The 23,316-nt window shown below is 36.6% G+C and overlaps 1 protein-coding gene across 1 annotated transcript in view; it reads left to right on the plus strand.

The window, feature by feature from the left end:
• woc (zinc finger protein without children) overlaps positions 1-23,316 on the plus strand; it is a 30,412-nt gene that overhangs the window by 3,590 nt on the left and 3,506 nt on the right. The window contains exons 3-15 of the mRNA XM_085956251.1: positions 1,733-1,869; positions 2,585-2,738; positions 3,919-4,104; positions 6,851-7,021; positions 7,160-8,431; positions 10,176-10,449; positions 12,092-12,306; positions 15,481-16,155; positions 17,675-17,848; positions 20,929-21,197; positions 21,651-21,861; positions 21,946-22,071; positions 22,732-22,853. Of these exons, the coding sequence (XP_085812377.1) occupies positions 1,733-1,869; positions 2,585-2,738; positions 3,919-4,104; positions 6,851-7,021; positions 7,160-8,431; positions 10,176-10,449; positions 12,092-12,306; positions 15,481-16,155; positions 17,675-17,848; positions 20,929-21,197; positions 21,651-21,861; positions 21,946-22,071; positions 22,732-22,853 (3,986 nt within the window). The remainder of the gene's footprint in view (positions 1-1,732; positions 1,870-2,584; positions 2,739-3,918; positions 4,105-6,850; positions 7,022-7,159; positions 8,432-10,175; positions 10,450-12,091; positions 12,307-15,480; positions 16,156-17,674; positions 17,849-20,928; positions 21,198-21,650; positions 21,862-21,945; positions 22,072-22,731; positions 22,854-23,316) is intronic.

The following is a 23,316-nucleotide window of genomic DNA, read 5'->3' on the forward strand; positions in this document are numbered from 1 at the left end:
CAGGAGAAGTTGATTTTTACATTAATCAAACATTTTATACGACAACATTTAAAACGCAAGGTCCTTGTGCAGTAGGAAAATCTTGACAAAACTCAATCCCAACTTCTCATGTCATAATCAAAGATAGCTATTTGGCGTCATGGGAGATGCAGAACAAATCAATATTGTTACGTAAATAAAAGCGACCAAGTATTTTGCTTTCAGTGCGTTAATTAATTCTATAAGTAGAAGCTGGGAAAAGGGCAAGAAAAATATCATCTCGATTAGGTAAGTAGTTTTGTTATAGGTATCAAAATGCCGAGTAAATTTTTATACTGGTACGAAGCCTCACATGCATGCTCCTTCCGGGCCTCGCACTTATTAGAAATACCGTTTATGATCCGAGCACATTACCATCTCTATCTGACTATATGTTTCGTGTTAGTAATGTATTCGGATCATTACTGGTAAGTACAGTCGAACTCGGTTATTACGATCACGGAAATTCATTGCTGTTCACCAAGAATGTGACGTTCAAGGACAAATGAAGTAAACTAGACATCGCGAACCCGAAAAGAAAATCCTAATAAAACTTTTATAGTACATAATTAATACATTTTGTTTCCAACCAGTGAGCTGAATTTTTTAATGGAAAGATATTTCCGTTATTACTAAGTTTAGGTAGCTATTTCTATATATACCTAATGATTCTCCTCGATTTGCCGCCCTTTTGGTAACTGCCGCCCCCAAGCGACACTCAATCTGCCTACCCTCACGGGACGTCACTGCTAGCAAGATGCCTCTGGGATCGGATTACGTACCTTATCACTGCCAGCCAATTTTTACTAGGTGGACGCTTGTAGGGCAGCTATTCTTGGAATAAAATAAATCCCTTATAAAATATGAAATAGGAACAGAATAATAAATATTTGTGAAAACTTACCATATCAATATGTTTCTCGAGTTTATCGTGAATATTTTTACACTAAAATCATGAATATTGTATAGAAAATATATACGCACAGTTAATTCAGAAGTTACGACGTTTACAAGAACCCGCGAGTTAACTCGTCCGTGGCACTGATCAGGTGTCTCAAGTGTCTTAAGTACCTAATTGGTGTTTTCACCCACAACATTGAAAAAGTATCTACGCATATGGTTGAAATTGCATGTAAAAAATCCATGCTTTGTGAAGTCAGTAGTTACTTACCAGCGCAGGCGGCTCATAAACAACTTCTTTTGTAGTTTATGAATGCTATGCTTGTTTTGGGGATTTTTACGTTGGTTTTCAGATTTTTTTATTTTCTATACTTAAATAGAACGTGGTGCGAAAAATGTTATGAAAAATATAACGATATAATGAGTGATGCTTATAACGAGCAAATTCAGTCGGTCCCATCTTCCTCGTAATAACCAAGTTCGACTGTATCTGTGATTTGTCATATATCAAAGACACTATTATTCAGAACTAGGTATGGTAGAACATTTGAGGGTGAACTACAGTAACTAATTATTATAGTCTGAAATTATAATCATAAAAGCCTGACACTTATGACGATAATATGCAGATAATAAAATTGACTTGTATCAGAATGGTTTGCGTTGTTTCAGTTGTCGGTAAGTGTGGCAAATTTGCCAAAATCAAAAAATATCTTCCAGGTGTACTCTTATTTTGAATGTAGTGTAATCATATTATTATCTCGTCACTAGGTGCAGGTGCAATGCATTTACGGTTTCATTTTGTAATTCACAGAAGATGAGGCGGCGGAAAAGAAAGACGTGGATATTGACACATCGCTAGATCAAGATAAAGATGACAGAGGGAATCCAGAATTTGAGGATGCCCCCGAACACGCCCCTAATGATTCGCAAGACCTCAACGCTACGCAGGTATTTTACCTATTCAGCTTGATCAACCGAAGCATGTAATACAGAATCATTTTCCAGTTTCACTTATTGTAATATAAAATATTCTCCACATACATTTATACTACTAAATCATATTGAATCACTGGATTCTTTAACATACATATAAGTGAGCTGTTTCAAATTCCCAACAAAATAAGAGTGGATCTCAAAAATGAATACTATTTTGTAAAATCGCTAAACCTCTATTATTTATTGATGCGAAGCGAAGCGAAGATTTCGAAGGAAACTTTCTTCCATAGAGATGGAGCCTAAATGTATGAAAGTGATGGCAAACAGCGTGCACTAATTTTAGTACTATCCCTGATACTTACTTGATACCCTTTTTTAATACAAAAGTGGCACTTACGTCAAACTGGAACTTGCTATGGTGATTTTTATAGGGAAAATAGTCATCTGGAAGAATATTCAAGATCTTTGGTGGGAAGACGAAATTTTTTTAGACTATTCGTTAATTATTGTAAACAGTGTAAACCAACTTTAAAAAATATATCATCTCTAAATCTTCTATAATTATTATGTTTTCTGCCAATTTTTAACCCCACAAAATGAGTTTCATACAAATTTTTACCACTTGTTGTTTGTTTGTTGATTGTTGATCAATCCTATAAAATTATATTAGCGATAGCAATTTTTTAAAATTCTTATTTTAAGTTTGTCGTGTGTTTGTATTTTGAAGAGTATGGATCCTTTCGATGAACTACTGAAAGGCGGTTCTGAAGAACCGGCGACGGACGCCTTAGCCACCGACAGTTCGAGGAAAGATTTTGGCTTAGATAATGATAACGACAACGATTTGGATGCAACCGCCTTGGATGACGACCATCATGCTGGTGAGAATTTCCTCCTTATCACCACGTAAATATGGGGTCGCGTGTGGAAGATCCTGCTGTCTTATTTCACCGGGACAAAAATTTGTTTGATGATTTTTAAATTCACATGGATTTGATTTAGGACATTGGTGTTATTTCCATCAATCACTACTCAAAGGAGCTTAGTGAGTAGATGAAGACTGACCTTTTCAAATATCGTCGTTGCGTCTTCAAAATCGGCTATGTGCATAAATTTCACAAAACAGGTGTTTTGCACCAAAAATTTTATAATAATTCCTTCTATACCAAGGAAAAAATATAATGATAAAAGGTATTCTGGAATTGCTTTAAAAAATATTTCGATGTGTAAGGCGACAGGCATTGTTTTTAGATGTTCCTGTAATGTTTTGAAAAATACACATGGCCGATTTTGAAGGCGCAACGACGATATAGGTACTGTTTTTAACACACCATAATCATGAGCAGATGGCAGTGGCGAGGAGTGCATGTTAGAGTGAGGTAAGCTGTGGGTTATCGAAAAATGTATCAAACTTCACAGTCATAGGAACTTGAAATTGAATTTCAGTAGTTTACTTACAATAATATTTACTGAACATAAAGATACCTATTATATTTTACTATTTTAAGATAAATATTTTATAAAAAAAAAAATTACCGAGGGGTATGGTCATAAATCAAAACCGAGAACAGTGTTGTTACTCAGACTATGCCGGGACAGTGATGTCACGTGGATAGCCGAAACGAATGAGAAAGCAGTTTCTGCACATGTACCGATGCAACATTTTGCTATTGCCTGCGTCCCATGTCGAGTGAAAAAAACACACGACAAGACAAATTGATGACAAATTCAATGTGTTGCAGTCAAGACAAGTTTCTACGTGCGACCGGGCTACTACTGAATATTATTTATGACATCATCAGGGAATTTTCTTTACACGCAGAACAGTTTTGTGTTCGATGTTGAATGTGTGGAAAGGCTGCGATGATCGACAGTTCACTGCCTAATTTCACATAAAAATTATGTCTTCTACATAATCATGCATTACATTTTAGTTGTCTCTTGAATAATTTGTAATTTTCTATTTGGACTTATTCATTACATACCTAAACATTTATTTACTTAATTGACGCCCATTTACAATATGATATTTTCGATTCTTATTATCAATTGTCATTATAGACGATACTCTAGTTGAAGATGCTAATGTGGCAGATCTGAACGAGGGGCAAGGTGCAGACGAGGAGATTTGTTTGTTGCCCGACACCGAGAGGGAAATATCAGAAGCCGATAAGCTGAAAGCACTCGCAGCCACTAAAGCAAAAGACAGCGACAAGACCCCTGAGGCCGTTGAGTCAACAACCGCAGGTATTGCTTACATACTAAACGAAAATCATCCCACAAATTTGCGCTAGGAGAGTCCCTAGAAAAAATTCCTATGACCCCAGTTGTGAATGGCGTGCGTTAGAGTGTAAAAGATTCCTATGTCGATTTCTAATATTACTTCGGTCGATCCCAGTAAGGAAAAGACAGCCTCTATTTTTGCTCGACACCTCTAATTATTTATTAAATGCCAAATAATTGTGTCATGGAAACCAGGTCGCAATAGCTGGTGGCATAACCAAAAGTCAGACTGATAGGTTTTCCTATTCAACCAAGATATATGGGAACACTCCCCGAGAATGTGATTTGCACAATCGACTCGACAAATAAGCATCATGAGTGAGATACTATTTGGCCAAGCCGGCAGAGCTGTGCAATATATTATGCGATTAAATGTTAAAATTGGTTATGTACGAATGCATTTCACAATTTTATGTTTGCATAACAGCGGCCAACGCACCGGCTTATAATGTTGTGGGTCCCAGGTTCGAATCCTGGGTCTGGCAAATACATATGTTGTTTTTCAATGTGTTTGGACTTATTAGTTTGAGCAAGTGGCTATGATCCACTTCTTGCGAAAACAAAAAAATCTGTCTATAACAAACCTCCACGCTGTCGCTGCCCATAATATGATCTTAGGATCGTACATGGTCAAGCATAAAATAATTATTTAGAATATTTATATAAATAAGAGTATCTAACCAATGCAAAATGTTAAACGGCTCATCATTTTGTTTATATAGAATATACAATGCAATGCTACAAAAGCATAAAAGATTATATTTTCTTCTATCTCTTTTCTTTTTCGTCTCTTCTATAAAGTAGAGAATGAGATACGTCTCTTTGAAGGCTAAGGGGCTGAAATATCCCTGACTGACATCAGTGAGAAAAATAGAGGTAATACCATCGTAGTAAATGATCCGTCATTTCCAAATCCATTGTCATTTAATAATTTGAACCAAATTTGTATTTACAGTAAACCCTCATTAGTAAGAACAAACAAAGAATAACCTATACAATATCACTGCAAACGAAGAATAACCTATACAATATCACTCTTGGCGCTTGGCCACAGTGATGGGCGGGCAGCGGTGTTACGAACATTTCACACACGGTTATACGTTTGAGTTGCGCACGCCGCTTCCGCGCCACCGCCCGACCACACTATTTTCGATCAATGTTTTTCAAGGAAGTCGGCCATGTTGTGGTGGAAGGCGATACCCGAGGTGGTTTTCTCGGGAGATTATTGGGGACATTAAGGTCAAGCATAACTATCCTAAAGAATGGAAGGCTGGACATGATCAGACTGATTATGTCATGTTATCGTTTGAAAGTGAGACAAGCTGTTCGACTGGCCTATCGAACATAATATATATGGAAACGGTAGGAGATTGCATTCGCGAAAATCCTAAATCGTTTTGGAATTATGTAAAATCATTAAGAGATGATGGGTTTACCAATAAGATGAGTTGGAAGTAGGGAATCCAATCCCGAGCCAAAATTCTGATCCCGGGATTTCGGGATTACAATTTGACAATCCCGGGATTGGCATTTTTTTTATTGTTAATATAAAATTTTTATATTTATAAATAACATTGATAAAATCGGTCAAAAATAAATCTAGTATAATTTATACTATTTAAGACATTTATTGTTAATATTGTATACGTTCAATCTTGGAAATACATAAGTTTAATGGAGTAAATCATATTGTAATATAAATAATAATGTGAGTTTAATATGAGATTGCTGTTTCTGATAGTAAAGATTTAATGAATGGGTTAGCGAGATTTAAAATAGTAAAGCAAATCATGGTGTACTTATGGCCTTTCCGCTTCATAAATCTAATTAGTCAGCCAAATATGAAACTGCCGTAAAACGTATGAGATCATGGTGGAATTACTTTGTTAATAGTGTGAAGCATTGTTTTTTCCAATCTTTCTCATTTTTATTAATTTATGTGAAAAAATATAATGAATCGGCAACTTACACATGTGTATAAATTAAACTTCATTCAAACTCAGTTTATCCAACTGACTTTCTCTTAGGTATGCTTACATACTGCAGTCAACAATTTAGAAGAGATCTTTATTCAGTTACGTATTTTTTTCAACTTATACGAGGTATAAATGAGAACCCTGTCATTCTGGCCTGTATGTCCCTGATAACTATCTTAGAAATAGGGAGCATCAGTTGTTTATTTTCCCAAGTTGCAGAACTAACCTGCCACTGGAAATGCCAATTGGGAGGGCGATAACTATGTTCAACCAAATTGCTTCGGGTGTAGATATATTCCATTTGCGTGAGGGTCAGTTTAGGTGGACGCTATTTTATAAATTCTTAAAATAGGGTCTCCTTATCAAACTCGTATTATCAACTATCAAAAAGTATTAAAAGCCATTAGTTAAAATATGTCGGAATTAAGTATGACGCCTTTAGCATAGTGGTCTATGTACATGGGGCACGATATCCGAGAGATGCAGGTTCGATTCCTGCGGGGTGGGGTGTCTTAATTTTTCAAAAAGATTTTGTCTATTGGTTATAATATATTTTCTCAGAAGTATTTTCAAAATTATATATATGTTCAATAATTACAATGTTACTTTATTAAATCTTGTGAATTATTTGTTGAATAAAATTGATTAAAAAGGATATTTATTTATTTATTCCCTTTTATGAGATGATTGGCATGCTTCCCAAACGTGTTATTAATTATGAGAACTTTTCTCAGATTCTGCAGACAAAGATATCGATGTGGATGTGACGGATAACATCGCGAAGATGAAAGGAGAGATGGTGAACGATCTCAACGATGAGAACGCAGATCCTGCTGTGGCCGAAGCGCAATACGTCAACGATAGTCAACCGCCTGCTGCAGAAGATCTCGCCGTTGAACCTGCAGGTAAACACAACTATTCACTAAATTATTCAGTCGAATTCGTGAACCATTTTCAACCCAAGTAGGTAGGTCAGTAATGTAATCTTCACTTTCTATATTTTTATAAGAATGGAAATAATTTTGATCATCTACTATTTTTAGATGTGGAGAAGGACAAAGATGCGGAGGAAGAAGAGGTGGTCATCACAGTAGGGAATCTCAAGGAAGGCGTCATCCAGGAGATTGATGAGGTGGATGAGTCGTGCCTCCAGTGCTCTGAGAGTAAAAAGTGTCACTACCGACTAGTGCATGAGGCAGAAACTAAACATCTGTGCGACGCCGACTGCCTTCGGGCATTCCAGGAGGTCACACCCGACAAGTACGTGGTCGAAGCCAAAAAGTACTTTGTCAAGGAGATCAACCCAGCCGAGTTCAAGTGCGTGCAGTGCCACCAAACCAAACAGTGCTACTATGAGGTCCACGATAAAGATGACTTGGCACACGCATGCGTCACAGCCTGTCTGGATGCGCTCATTGGCGAGAACAGAGACAACTACACCATTAGCAGAAAGAAGAAATATATCCAGGAGATTGTGGGCAGGGATGCCGTGTGCCACATTTGCGGTGAGAACAAAACGTGCAAGTTTTCTGTGTCCACGGACGGTGTCCTTAAGCACATGTGTGAGGCGGAGTGCATGAAGGCTATGCAGGAGACAATGCCTGATGTGCTGAAGGTGCGCAAGCGGCGCACGGTTAAGGTTAAGGAGACAGCGCCTCTGCTCAAGCTAAAGGTGATCAGCAATGCAGCTGACAAGTACCTGGATGAAGGCCATCGCGTGGTGGCCAAGACGCCTGAGCAGGTGGCTGCAGCACGTGCTGACCGTGACGCCAGCTTTTTGCGCAAGTGCGCCCACTGCTTCAAACCACACCAGGGCAACGACAAGAACCTGCTGTGGGAGACTATGGATTTCTGCGACGAGAGCTGTTTGGGCAAATACCAGAATGACAACGGCTCGCAGTGCGCCAACTGTAAAAGCGACGTGTCGGTGACCAGTCTGGGTAAGTACTGCGTGCGCTTTGGCTACGACATCCGCCAGTTCTGCTGCTCCGGCTGTCTGGAGGAGTTCAAGAAGGGCCTTAAGATCTGCTGCTACTGCCAGCGGGACATCTCTGTGGATTATGAGGGTTTCCTGGCGCCCGTGGGCGACAAAGGTCAATTCAAAGATTTCTGCTCGCAGTTCTGCGTGGAGAAATTTGATCAGATGAGCAAGAACCCTGTGCCACCGCCCGTGTGGGCGCGCTGTGCCGTCTGCTCCAAGGAGAAGCACACTCAGTTGGAGGTGGCCGTCGGCCATGGCCACACCGCCAACAACTTGCGCCTCTGCTCTGAACCCTGCTTTGCTGCCTTCAAGTACGTCAACCATATTCTGCCAGGTGAGATTTTCCCTTTATTTTATATTTACAAAAGTGTACTTTCTCTGTATTTCTTTTATAATAATTATAAGAAAACAATCATGGTCAAGTCAGTGCATAAAGTAAATAAATTGTCTTTCGCCCTCATAATAATAGCTATAATACCTATATAGAGAGTGGTTATTGTTCGGCAAAATGAAGCAGTGTTTCACGCGTATGACGCACAGTAGAACCTCAATTTTATTATTATTTACTTAAGGTGGCGCATCAGTGAAACGGCAAATAATTTTCAACTGTAGGCGCGACGAAATTTTGGACTCGCTCGCATTCAGTGAGAGAACGTCGAGCTAGAAACACGTCACTTTGCTTCGTGATGGCGACGGGCCAATTAATTCTTAAATCGTGTAAAGATGACTAAAAACGTTACCCATTTACTTTAAAAAGAAAACATGTCAATGAATATATTATTATTGTTACTAATAGAACAATAAACAGAACATAAAATGGACGTATGTTGGATTTATATGACAAATAATATTTCGTTTGACTGGCGTCATTTGCACCCGCGACCCGCAATGATCTTTTTAGACCGTGCCTCAACTGATGTACGGCCTTAACTATGAAACGTTATACCACCATGTTCCTTCTCAGTACGGCTACCAAAGTTAAATACAACATAGTTAAAACCAAGGCCTGAACAAAAACGATGCATGAGTGCGAGTGAGAAAGTATTCGGCACCCTTATTATCTCTGCGACACGCGCTAGAGTAAGATAAAAGGTCTACATATTTTTGAGTCAGTTTCCAAAAGTATCGCTGGCAAATCGTGGTGAATCGCTTCACGTAGCATCGATAATCTGCGAGTTCGTGTTGCTAAATTTGCTATTTTTTGTGTTAAACATAAAATCAGTGATATATATTTTTAGTTAATTAAGTAGGAAAGGTAGTTCTGCGTGTTGTATTAAAATATGGTAGCCGTACTGATTAGCAAGAAGATGGTATTACGTTTCATAGGTAAGTTGATACATGTTCGTGACAATTTATTTGTATATTATGATTTATTTTAATATCAGTGACCTAGTGTTTCTTTAAAATAACTTAAATTATGGATATCTTTACCTAATGGTTGCATTTTGACCGCTTAAAAATACTATATAATGTAAAAAAAATAGAAAATTATATTTTAATTCTGAGCGTCTAGTGCGAGCACTTTCGGCGAGCACTAGCGAAATGGTCTATAGTCTCGAACATTTGTAGGCGAATGCGTTCGCTCCCCACAAACCAAACGCACGGCACGTAGCTTCATTTAGCAATGCAACGGGTGGCGTCTAGATGTATCTATAGTCTATGGTTAAAACATATTTTCTACTAAATTAACTAAAACTAATTACCACTAACTTTATATATTTAACACAAAAACAATAAATTTCAGCAACACATGCTCGTAGTTTTTAAATGAATGTAATCATTCAAATCAATATTTACCGGCGACGTTTCCAAAAAATATTTGCGGAGATATAGCGTGTCGAATGCTTTCTCATTCGCACTTATGGTTTGTTTTTGGTCAGGCCTTGGTTTCGCCCCTAACAACAAAGTGGCGTGGCTATATTGTTTTTGTTACCTCAGTAAGTATCTATGTCTTATATCTTGTGTGAAAAGTAAAATATACCTTATATTCAATTGCTCCGAATCCGTGGTTTTAATTTATATAATAATTAATAAGTATTGTTCATTTATGTCATTATTTTTAATTATTTCGTTCGCAGACCAGTGTCGGTGGTGTAATAAATACTTTGAACGGAAGTCAGTGGAGAGCTACACCATCTACACGGAGGCCGCCACGCACTGTTTCTGCTCCAAGGCATGCATGAACGTGTACATCAGCAATTCTCGCATCATCGTGCCCTGCAACTGGTGCAAGGTGAAGAAGTACAACTTCGACATGATCAAGCGGACACTGGACAGCGGCCAGTCCATGATGATGTGCTCCCTCAACTGTCTAACGCTTTACCAGATCTCTCTCAACGCCTCCTCTCTCAGGTCAGACCCAACACCCATATGTTGTCTGAACTTCGTATCTTGGTGAAATTTCTCTTAACTCTCGTCTTTGGGTTGTTGAGGTTCAATTACTATAAATGTGAATTCATCTGAGCCTGATTGAAATAAAACAAACAGTATTCAAGGATAAAGAAAGCCCATGTAAAAAAATTCGGTCAACATTAGTTTTGCAAAAATAGACTTGTATTTTTACATATTTAGCGCTTAATGAAGTTGATAATCATATTTCTGTATATTTTAATGTTTAAACGTCAAATGTTCCAAGCACTACATATTAAGCGATTGGAGACCGACTTTATTTTTGTACTTTGAATACAAATTTGACTACCAACAATCAAATATTAATAACTCAAAAAGTATTTGTGTAAATCATTTGATTTTTTGAACATAAATAAAAAAAAGGATGCTTTAACATGATTTAAAAGACAGAATAAAAAAATAAATATTTAAAGTGAGATAGTGACATCTCCGTCTAAGTCGTGAGCGAGAAGGGGCATTCATCTGCTCGCTCAGTATGCCGGTTTTTCGTCTGTCATTGGAACTTCGGAGTGAACAAATTAAACGCCAGAATTGTAATCGGAAACGGCGAGATTTATTACGTTAATTACTATTTGGTTATTACATTGTTATAATTTCTTTTATGCGGAGCGCGAGTTTAATAATGTTTACCGTTTGGCCGTCTAGAACATTCTACCGCCAAAACAATATCTCGCAAAGCGTCTCCTTTGCATTTCTTCCCCTTCCCCGCTGCAGGCAAGAAACATTCCCCATCCGCGGGGATGCGTTGGCCGCTCGCAAAACGAGGAAGCCAAACAATATTATTTTAGTCAAATTTTTTTAGTCAAAAAAATGATTTTAATCTTTTAATCTAAACAATGCTTACGATTAATGCTATTAAATTAATTACAGGTGCTAGTTTATATTTAAATAAGTATGTTAAGATTAATGTATGGGAAAAGACAGGAATTTACATACATTAATACCGAAAATGATTCTACATATTTTTTTTTTGCTTGTAATTGACCCCTGCCCATATTACTATGAGTCAGCTCGAAAATCGTTCCGGCCTCTTAAGACCCAAGAGGAGACATCCCGCAATTAGTAACAATTCGGGGGTATAACAATAGGGAAGTTCAAAGTTCAATAAATAAAATCTTTTTTTCTTCAGAGTTACTTTTTACTGCACATTTATGTACTGAAATATGACTATATTCTAAAACATTAGAGCGAGAGGTTTAAAAGAATACTATTTTATGTAATAAAAATACTTAATGCAGTCATCAAATGTTTAAAAAAATATAAAGGATAATAAGGCTTCAAAATTATATAAATAGATTATCTACAATGTTTAAGGTATGTCCAGGATCATGCTTTGAAAATGGAACAAAAGGTCAATAACCTATGTGATACATATTTTTTAATGTTTTCTATCACGGAAACATGAATACATAATTTTATTATGTGCATTAAACTGTTTTATTAAATACACTGTGTAATACAATCCTGTCTCACTTTACGCTGATTTCTGAATGTTCCTTATATTTTTGTTGATTGTTGCTTGGTGAGTGTTAGAAATATAAATGAGTGTATAATTGAATTTTTAATCTATAAATTTTGTTGACAGAATTCGATGCGATCAATGCAAGAGAAATTCGCAAGCGCAATACCATTTGACGATGTCAGACGCAACGGTGCGAAACTTCTGCACTTACCAGTGCGTCATGTCGTTCCAAGGGCAGTACAGTAAGGCCCCGCTGATGGTGGCGGGTGACGCCCACTCCAAACAAGCCGTGCCCACCGGAGCTCCGCGCAGGACGCTCACTTCGCAGAGGACCAACGGTAACTACAGTGAAACATGATTGCTTATTATCATTTTGGAAACTTGTCAATCACCAATTGTTTGAAAGGCATCCCATTTTGTAAGACATCTTTATACCTAAGAAATAATCCATCAATAAAGTAAGGTGTCTTTTGAAAGCTACTTATATGTAGTAGAAGTAGAAGGTAGAAGAAAATATAACTCACTGTTAAGGAGTTGGCGGGAGGTGGGGGGCGGGGCTTATAACTTGATAAACTACTTGGGGTGAGTCAATTTAAATTACAATAAGTACATTTAGAAGCAAAAAACATAATACATATGAGGAGCTCATTATCAAACACGGCCAAGTCAAGTGCCAAATCATGTTCACTTTTTTTTTCAGGAGATGCGAAAGTTTGTTTGACTACCTTTTCATGACATTTTATGTTTTTATGCAATCTATACAGCTTCCTATACTCCCAATAAGACAATTGAAAAGATAAAATTTTATTGATGATGCTTAGTTTTGTCAGAAAATCAGCTTGAATATATGACTTGACCGTGTTTGATACTAAGGTGTGTTGACTTGGCCGCTTTTGAAACTAAAATGAGTTGAAATGGCATTTAAAATTAAAATTTACATAGGGAATTCAGTCTTACAGCAGTTATTTTAGCTTATTATCAATCATTCGTTTATCCTTATTAATTAAAAAAATATATTCAAATGCTTGATCAAATAAAAAAATAATTACATATTATTCATAATAAATAATAAAATTGCTATGCTTCTTTTTTATTATCCTTATAATTAAATTATTATTTATTGAGCAAAGAATGGAATTGGATAGTTAAGGCTAAAGATAATAAAATACCGAATTGTCACAATACAAGTGCCTTTGTTCATAATAATAACACAAACGATTAAAAATAAAATAAACTCAATTATAAATTATAAAAATAGGATGCATTCAATTTCATTTTATTTTAAATGGCATCTTATCCATTTACCATGGAACTAATAATAATCTATACTCGTCTCTTCTTCGCGGATATGACTATTCGTAAAACACTCCGGAAGGTTATCATTTACCTCGGGTAAAGCAGAATTTTTATCGAAGACATCTTTATAACACGTCAATTAAATTGGTACCTAAATATTATCTCAACTACATACCTAACAAGTTGCAAGTAAATGGATTGCCATAATAAACTATTAAAATGGTATTAAAAAACTTTATACGTTTTGATATGTATTTAATTTAACTCAGAAATGTAACAATTATCATTTATTTTGTAAAATAAATACAAAGGCATGATTTAATTAGGTATTTTGATATTGAGAGCACATTTTAAGTTGATTTTAATACACTGTTAGTCCGAATTTGATACTAAAATATATATTGAATTGTGGGCATTCAAGTTCCCTACCAGAATCAATCAAAAAATGAACATCGGCCAAAACATGACTTGGCTGTGTTTTATAATGAGCTCCTCATATATTGAAGAAAGAATATACAGTACTCTCTCAGTAATCCGCCACCCCAAAAACCAGATAAAGTGTCCAATTAGTGAAAACGGCGCATATAGTGTATGCATACAAATATTGGTAAAAATTAAAACCGCTATTTCGTAAAAATAGTTTTTTTTGAAAAATTTGTACTAGCAAATTACGGTTTTATTTATAATCAAAATTAAGTATTTACTAAATTATATATATATATATAAACTAAGTTTATTAACTAATTATTAAACAGTAAATCACTTGATACGACCAGTTGTTCAGTGAGGCAGATATTCTTGAATGGCGGAAGGGGCCCGTAAACGAGCATCAAAAATTACAGATTGCCGGTTCAATTGCCAAAAAAATGGTGTAACTATCGCCCAGTTGCTGGGCAATGTATGACACGTCATCAGTGTCGGGCAAGTGAGGCTGATGTATTTTGTGCGTACATGTGACAACAATGGCCGCCAATGAAGTTTCTGCACCATATCTCGTCCTAAATAATCACATAAACAAATCTAAAATAAAATTAGGATTTGGATTAAGTCCTACATAAACAAACGTGAAACAATAAGTAATATAAACCAAAAATTAGTTATTGATAATTATTTATTTAAAAACTTCACAAGAATGACAAAAATTGACTTTTAGTTGGTATTTGTTAAATACAATTAGTGCGAAGAAAAAGAAAGTAGGTAGATACAGTTATGAAGAAAGCACCACTGATTACTATTATACTGCCAGTCACTTTTCGATTTTTACCAACTGGAGATTCATACGGGAGTTAAATGTATTTATTCAGGGTGTTCAACTCTTCGATGGCTCACATTGTTCCAGATCCAGACGTTTGTGCTGCTTTGATAATTGGCCTTTTCATATTTTTATCATTATATAGTTTGGCTTCCACGTTCCATAGTTCAATACGTAAAATAAACCTCGTTAATAAGCTTCAATACCCTGTGGTTTGTTCATTTATTCATTGTACGTAGTGTGAATTGACGATTAGTAATAACACCATAATAATATTAATAACGACACAGCGAAAAATTATAATAATGTGTTGTCAAATCGGCTGTCACTATAATGTTTTTATTGTTGCTTGGGGTGAGGTCAAACAGAGATGCATACATGGAGCAGAGCGAGAATGAAATAGATTTATCTAGCAAGTATTGCTGTATTTTCGATTGTGTATATAATATAATAATTTATAGGATTTAAGAATGTACCATTCTTTATTGAGCATAAATAATTTGGAAACACCTCTGAAACATACCTACAAAATATGGTGTTTGAAAGTACTTGGATATGTGTCCATCGGATTACGGTTGTGTTTAATAATGTAGCCACCTGTTCTCCACCTAATTACAATGAAATTAATTAATAGTTATGTTACTTGAGCACTTCTCAAATTTCGTTAATATTACCATTTTGTCAAAACTATGGCTACTCGCTTTTATCAATTCTGCCATCGAAGTGCTAATCACGAAATGTCCGCCTAAGGTAAAAGGTATAGGCGACTTATGTATGTATTCATGACTAAGCAACTGGCTTCCAGACAATAACTTAACTTTAATAATTTTTGTAACGTTTAAAATGGATATTGAAAAATGATTACCTTAATACCTTTTCAACGGCAAATAATTGTTGTATGGGAATAATAGAAATGAACAGGGATTTCTCTCATTGTTTTTGATGCACTTTAATTGTTTTCTAGTGAAAAATCAATCCATGAAGATGATGGAGCAGCGCTCGGGGATGCCTGTGATCGCGAGCGTCCAGTCGCTGGCTACCGTCCCCGCCCCGCCCGTCCCCCATGTCAGTGGTCATAGCACGCGTGCTAAGTCCAAGCGGACCGCTGCCAAACCTGTCAAGCATGTCGTCGTTGAGAGGCCTGTCACCCCGCCCCCCGTCATCCCTCCCAAGCCTCCCACCCCACCCCCGCCTCCTCCCCCGCAGATATTCAACCACATCATCATCAAACCCGCCCAACCCAAAGAGATGAGAAATGTCTGCACTCTCACCAAGCCCATAATGGTGACTAAGGGTGTGTCGTGCCGGCCGCACCTCTGCACCAAAGACTCGCAGACAGACTCGCACCTGGAGAGGAGGATCCTTATCCCCATTCCTGTGCCGATCTATGTTCCCGTCCCCGTTGCCATGTACTCCCTGCCTTTCCCTGTGCCCGTACCCATCCCCCTGCCTGTTCCCATTCCTATTTTCATCCCCACCACAAGGAACTCGGCCAACGGCATCATGAAGGAAATCAAAAAGATTCACGAAAAGATGCCCACGGATCCGTTCGAAGCGGAGCTCCTCATGATGGCCGAGATGGTGGCCGGAGAGAAGAAGAAATGTGAGAGCGACTCTGAATCGGAAGAAGAAAACGGAGGTCAGTTTCTGAATTTTATGAGATGCACCCATAAAATTACGGGTGACATACAAAGTCATGATTCAAATGACTAATTGTCCCCCAATCAAAGTTGCGCCACAATATTATAAATGATCAAAAACTCTTCAACTCGTATGTAGTGTCTGCGAGAAAGGAAGAGCAGTTTAAAATCGCCTAATGAAAAATGCTATTTGCAGCATATGAATCTCTCATTGTGGTCATCGCATCAGCGGATTAAATTAAGATTGCCAGGAATTATTATTTTTTCAAACAGCCCAGAGCACCAGCCTACTGTACCAAGGCTCGCTCTTTGGATACCATTTTATTATGGTTTTACATATCGTCCTAATCGAGCCAAAGACACGAATGTGCCTTTTTGGCTAATTTGACTTAAGTGTGGGGATATGCTAGAAATCAACCAAATTTTATTATGCCAAAGACCAGAAGTGCTACGGGTTAGAAATGGGCGAAATAATGACCTAACTTTTAATAAACTGCGCACCTAAATATGGAATACAAATTAGCCAACGACACTCTAGTGGCACATTCGTGTAAAAAAAATAAACGACATTACTTTTCGATGTGTCAATGACTATATATAATTGACAAGTCCCCAAATAAGTAATATTATAAAAATCAAAATTATAACGTTCATATTAATAATAGGATATGGTAATGGATTCGCAAAACTGTTTAACCCATTGGAGACCGAGTGAATTTTTGAGGATCATTTAAAGGCACACTGATTTCTAAAATTGATATGTATAACTCATTTATTATTCATTTAATTCAAATAAATCCATTAAATATTTGTACATATTGAATTCTTCTATTATTGATTTATATTTTAAGTTAATTTTGTGTATCAGACTATAGGTTTATGTGTTTTTTTATACAAAATGACAAAGGTAAAAAGTATATGATTGAATTAAATGATAAAATTAAGATATACTGAAACTGGGGCCAATTATAATACTCTTCAGGATATTTTGAAGATGGAGGGCCATTATATTTTGTCTTTTACTCACTCAAACACCTCATACCTACCAAACTGATAATTATTTTGACAAATTTAAAAAAATAATAGATTTTATAAACCAAATAATTCTTAAAAAAATATATCGGACTCTATTTAACTAACACCATTAAATGATAGCTACATATATTATTAAGTAACTTCAACTCTAAAAAAAATCAAAATACGATTAAAAATATTGGATTTTCACCATGTCCCGCACCTTGTAACAGTGCCGCCGATTGTCTCCAATGAGTTAAACTTGATTATCTCAGAAGTGTCATTTTGCACATTGGTGACTGGCAAGGTTGGGATGATATTATAGATGTTTTATAATTATGAAGCTCCGGTAAAATATTCTACATAATTTGAAAAAATATGTTTTCTAATTTAATGTACAAGATATAAATTATTATTTCTTTTTTCTAAAGAGACTGCAAATGTTGTTTTGTTAATGTTGCTGTATGTGTTTCACAATCGAATTTTGTTCTTTTCGGTGAACAGTGGACGAAGGATTTAGCCCTGACGGAATGGATGCAGGCAACTCAGGTTTTGGGGAGGACGTCCTGCAGATGGCTCTCAAGATGGCCACGGAATACGACGAGCCCGCTGTCGACTTGGAATCTGCCATGACTGCCAGCACCATCACTCCCAGTTCGCATCCGCCCATGGCAGCCAGTCAGTCACATTTCTTTCATTATTTAACTGATATAGGAAGAATAATTATACAGTAGAACCTCAGTAATTCGAAATCCAAGGGACTCTGAAAATTTGATTTTGAATTAGCAGAATTCGCTATAAATCGAAATTTTCGAAAAAAGGCGCGAAAACACCAAATATCTCAAATGCAATTTTAGTAGGCGAAATAAGAGTGGTATTTAGTATTGAAATTCATTGTGTTTATTTATGCAAACCCCAAATTTATCTCAATATCAACAATATGTACCTATTAAAATGATTTATAAAACATTTAATGAAATGACGACTTTTTTGTGTATTTTACATTGATAGCCATATTGTGGTTAAGTTACGTACAAAACACATCAAATATAATAAAAACACTAACCCCATATAAGCTACTGTTTGCACAGAAGAAATTCTGATTAAAAAAACACAATAAAAAATAATCACGAGAGAAAAATATGTACCTACATTACCACAAGAAATTTTACTATTAGTACTTTTGACATTCCAAATCAAAACGGAGTCTCCATAAATTTACCATTTGTTAGTACCATAGACTAACATTACATATTGTGTATTGCCAGTTCTGTTAATATTTTTAATGGGACAAACAATATAAACACAAAAAAAAAGATAAAAACATAATATGTAGATATATAACAGTTTGTTATCGAAAAGATTCATTGAAAGTAGGTAATTAAAAAAACCCGCAATAATTTTGTATGAGCACATTGTTCAACATGACAATATAATTACATAGGTGCACAATAAAACACTAGGTACCTAATTAAAATAAATCATTTAAAGTAGTCCACAATTTTTCCTTGTCTCTTTTTACTATTTCGCTTATCAAATGTCTGGAAAATTGGTCGTAACTATTTATTATATGTTGCGGCATATCATGTGCCTCTGTATAATGTCAAGAGCGTTAAATAATTCAACTTTCGACGGCAAATGAGGCGTTTCATCGGCATCACCTTCGTCTTCCTAAATTGCGTCATCCGCGTCAACTACGTCTTCATGCTCTATCGCAACCGCCGCGGTCCCCGCGTCATTCACAGCAGATGACACCAATCCGTCGTCGCACAAAACGGAATCACAGAAATTAGCCGGGTTTAACATTTTTCTGGTATCGATTCCTTAACTTCCTGAATTGGATCGAGCGGGTGGCACGATATTCCGTTTTTCGTGAAACAATTTGAAATTTTCTCTCTGGTGACCGAGTACCTGGCGGTCGATATTGCTCGACATGCGTCCAAAACTGTCCACTTAACCCGGCCAAAGCTGAACTTTCTCGTTATTAAATATTTGGTGTGGATTTATTGGAGGCCAGACTCATAAATATTCCATGAAAACATTAAATTACGCAGTTATATATCAAGTTCTCTCATAATATCCTTAAGAAATATGTTCATACTAACAAATCACTCACTATTTGTCGCCATTTTGTATCGATTTGGACGCTTGCGCCGCTTTAATTGTTATCTTCATCGACATAGATCACGCAATTATTATTCACAATCCGAATACGATAACACATTCGAAATACGATAACACATTTATTATTTAACATTTTGAACACTTAAGTTATTACAGCTATAAATTGTACTTAAAACTCAACCAGACTTTTACAAAATTAAAATTAAAAAAACGATGGACTAATTTAAAAATGTTTTTAACTGTTGTATATTTTGTAACATGGATGCAAGCACAAGGCTACATCGCATGCTGTACACATAAAAGGAGTGCCTTTCTTTTTTTCTTTTTTTTGAATTACCACAAACATGGCACTGTGGTGTGTTTGTTCCTAGTCATTAACATTGACACGGCAAAGAACATGTACAACTCGGCACTGACGTATCCGTCCAATTATGTGACCGCGATTTCGGTCCAAGGTCGGTTTTTGCATATGGATAGGTATAAAAAGTGTTTGTTTCTTTGACTATCTCTGACATAATATTTTTTGGAGAGGTTTTAAATTAATAGAGGAATTAAAAAAAATTAGTATTTTTCTACCGTGTGGGCCTCAAAACAAGTTTCTATGCAGAGAGCCACTTTGCACCGATATCTTGATTCTATTCATAGTTTTTGTATAAACACACCACACATCTCGCCATTGTTGTGGTTTTTTTCTCGCTTGGTGGTAATTTTGGTATAAAATGCCTTTCTGTGAGACGCGATTGCTATGGAAAAATATTTTTTTGTACCACCTCATCGTTTTTCACGATGAGTGGACACTCGACAGAACCATGCCTGATCTGTCAACTGCACCCATATTTTTATTGTAATCTTGAATACACTCCGGTTTTATGATGTGTTCATTTCGGTACGTAGTTTTGCCTGTATCGGTGAGTTGAGCAAGATGAAGAGTTGTCAGCATGGACACCTCCCTTTTATCCTTCCATATTTATGCTGAATAGTGTCTGTGTGATAGGCTTTGATTTCCCCGTTCCTTAATTTTTCGGTATACTTTGGCATTCCCTTTCGGTTTTGTCTTACCGTACCACAAGCATTTGTATTCCGGTCATTGAAATAACCTTGGACTACCAATTGTCCGCATATGTGTGTTCTTGATCCAAATATGGTTCCATTAGTGTCATGTACTGACGAAATGACAAATTGCCTTTGTACAGCAGAAAACTTTCATCAATGCACACATTCATGTAAGGATGCATACATTGCACGAAAAAAAATTTGTAATATTTCACAAGGAATCTAATTTTAAACATGTCCCCACCTATTTGCTGCGTGTTGTCACAGAAGTGAAGCACACGTAAAATAATTTGGAATCTGTTATGGGAGATCGAAAGGTGAATAGGTGAAAATAATAATACATCTGTAGACCAGTGATCCTCTTTTTTATTTCTGGAATTACATGCCATCAAAAGACATAATACAAGAAAGACGTATTATTCTCCTACTGTTACATCTATCCATTGTTGTCCACTTTTGTCGATTTTGAGTTGACAACACTACCGTGTACAAAATTTTATGCTTATGATATGCGTCTTTGTTTTTTTTTTGTTTAATTCCCCTCTCCAAAATTGACAAATTTGTGTTTCTGTTGCCCTTAGCCGGTTTGGATGAGAACAACCCCATGCACCACCACCAGCTGATGATGCTAGAGCAGCAGAGGGCTGCGGCTGCAGCTGCCGCAGCAGCGGCGGCGGGCAGCCGCAAGAGAGGTGCCCGAGGACCCCCTACTCCCGCCCCTCTCTCTGTTGGCACTCGGTCTTCCAAGCGCTCTCGCAGAGCCCCTGATCCCACCCCCTCACACCACCATACCACTCCCGACCCTCCCAGAGAGCCACAGGAGAAACCTGACGCCAACATGTGCCTAAAGGTATATTTTACTTTCACCTTTCTTCGCCCGCATCCCATAACTTGGTGTATCATTAGGTGTTTCATCTCTGCAAGATTTTATTCATCTCTTTCCTAACTGGGTTACATTTTTTTTTTTTGACAAAAAATTTATAACATTGATGTGAATTTGCAATTATTATTACAATAATGTAGGTAGAGATAATTTTTCAACCATATTCATCTTTATCCACCTGATTTCCAGTTTTCAATACATTACAGTAATCCATCTCTATCAGTTTTATGTAGTACCAGATTAATGCAATTCTACTGTATATTGAGTACGTACTATATTCTGAGCTCAGTTTGCATGACATCGTTGCGAAGACACGGAAACTCTGTAGTCAATGTGCACGGGTAAGTAATAGACAATAGACGTTGATTGCAATAAATTGTTTGGAGTATCATAATTAAATTTGTCGAATGACTTTTTTAGTACACGTTTGGGGTGAACGCATGGAAACAGTGGGTGATGACGAAGAACGCGGAAATGGAGAAGAGCACAGTGCGGCGGAAACCTTTCAAGTCCGAGATCCTGCAGCTGACGGCCGACGAACTCAACTACTCCCTCTGTCTATTCGTGAAGGAAGTGCGCAAGCCCAACGGCTCCGAGTATGCCCCCGACACCATCTACTACCTGGTGTTAGGTCAGTTGCCTTCCACTGTCCACCCCTTAACCCTCCTTTCACTGTTCACCAGTTTTCTGCTATAATTTGTTCTTCTTCTTTTAGGTATTCAGCAATATCTGTTTGAAAATGGGAGGATAGATAACATCTTTACGGATTCCTACTATGAGAAATTTACAGAATGTCTTGACGAGGTGGCGCGAAAATTCTCAGTCCTCTATAATGATTCGCGTGAGTTTTCATTTCTATTAATGACACTAATAATAATTGTGTGATATCAATTGAGCCAGGAAAAGGTCATTATTGCGATAGTCATAGTTTTTTGCCAAAGCAGTTCAAATGACATCGTTATTTAATCTCAGATGCCACCAGAGTACTGTGAACTGATCTTATTGTGACTTCCTCCATATTATCTGAAAAAGATTTCAGGATTACGGTAATTTTTTTCAGATGGGTTCAATTGATTCTTGTTGATTTTTATGTGTACTATTTTGGAATATGTATGGGACATTTGACAGAAAAATCACATCCTTCATTTTATTACTTAATTTCCACATAATTATTATAAAGCTGATTGTAAAAAATGATATGTAAGAGAGTCTGAAGTAATTTTTAATGTAGAATACGTTTATTGGCAATGCCTACCACGAACAACAATAACAGGAAATGTCATACAAAAGTGTCGTATTTTTTGTTTTTAACAAATAATATTTAAAAAAATTCTTATGCAGTTGCAAAACTATCCTCAAAGAAAATTTGCCGTGCCGAAAAAACTCGTCTGCCTCTACTGTAGTTGGGTACCGTGAAAAATTAAGTATTCATGAATGGACCCAAACCAAAATATTTGTAATAATAAAACTAAAATGAAAACTATTTAATTTTTTATTTCAGAATACATTGTAACGAGAGTAGAGGAAGAACACTTATGGGAAAGCAAACAATTAGGAGCGCACTCGCCGCACGTTTTACTTTCTACGTTAATGTTTTTCAATACAAAACATTTTAACCTTGTGGTGAGATCATAATTGGTTTATTATTTTACATTTGCGTTGTGTCCATTTAAATATACAATCGAACTCGATTATTACGATCACGGATATAGCGAGATGTCGGATGTAACGAGGAAACATTCCTTGACATTTTAGTTTACGATTTTCTCCATACATTTATTCACTTTTATAATGAGCTATTTATCGGGTATACCGAGCTAAAATATCGTCAAAATTTTTCTTAAAACTGTTAATGTGTCGGATCGTTTAAAAACATTTCGACCCTAAGCAATAAAATCCGACCGGACGGGATGCCGCCGGGATCGGATTACGTTTATGACACTAGTTAAGTACCTACCTAATTGGTGTTTTCGCCGGCAATATTGAAAAAGTATCCACGCATATGGTTGAAATTGCATGTAAAAAAATCCAAGGTTTGTGAAGTCAGTAGGTACCTACCAGCGTTCATCATAATAAACAACTTCTT

Source organism: Rhyacophila brunnea, unplaced genomic scaffold (assembly GCF_057557595.1).
Source record: "Rhyacophila brunnea isolate RB1 unplaced genomic scaffold, BYU_Rbru_1.0 scaffold_6, whole genome shotgun sequence".
NCBI lineage: Eukaryota > Metazoa > Arthropoda > Insecta > Trichoptera > Rhyacophilidae > Rhyacophila > Rhyacophila brunnea.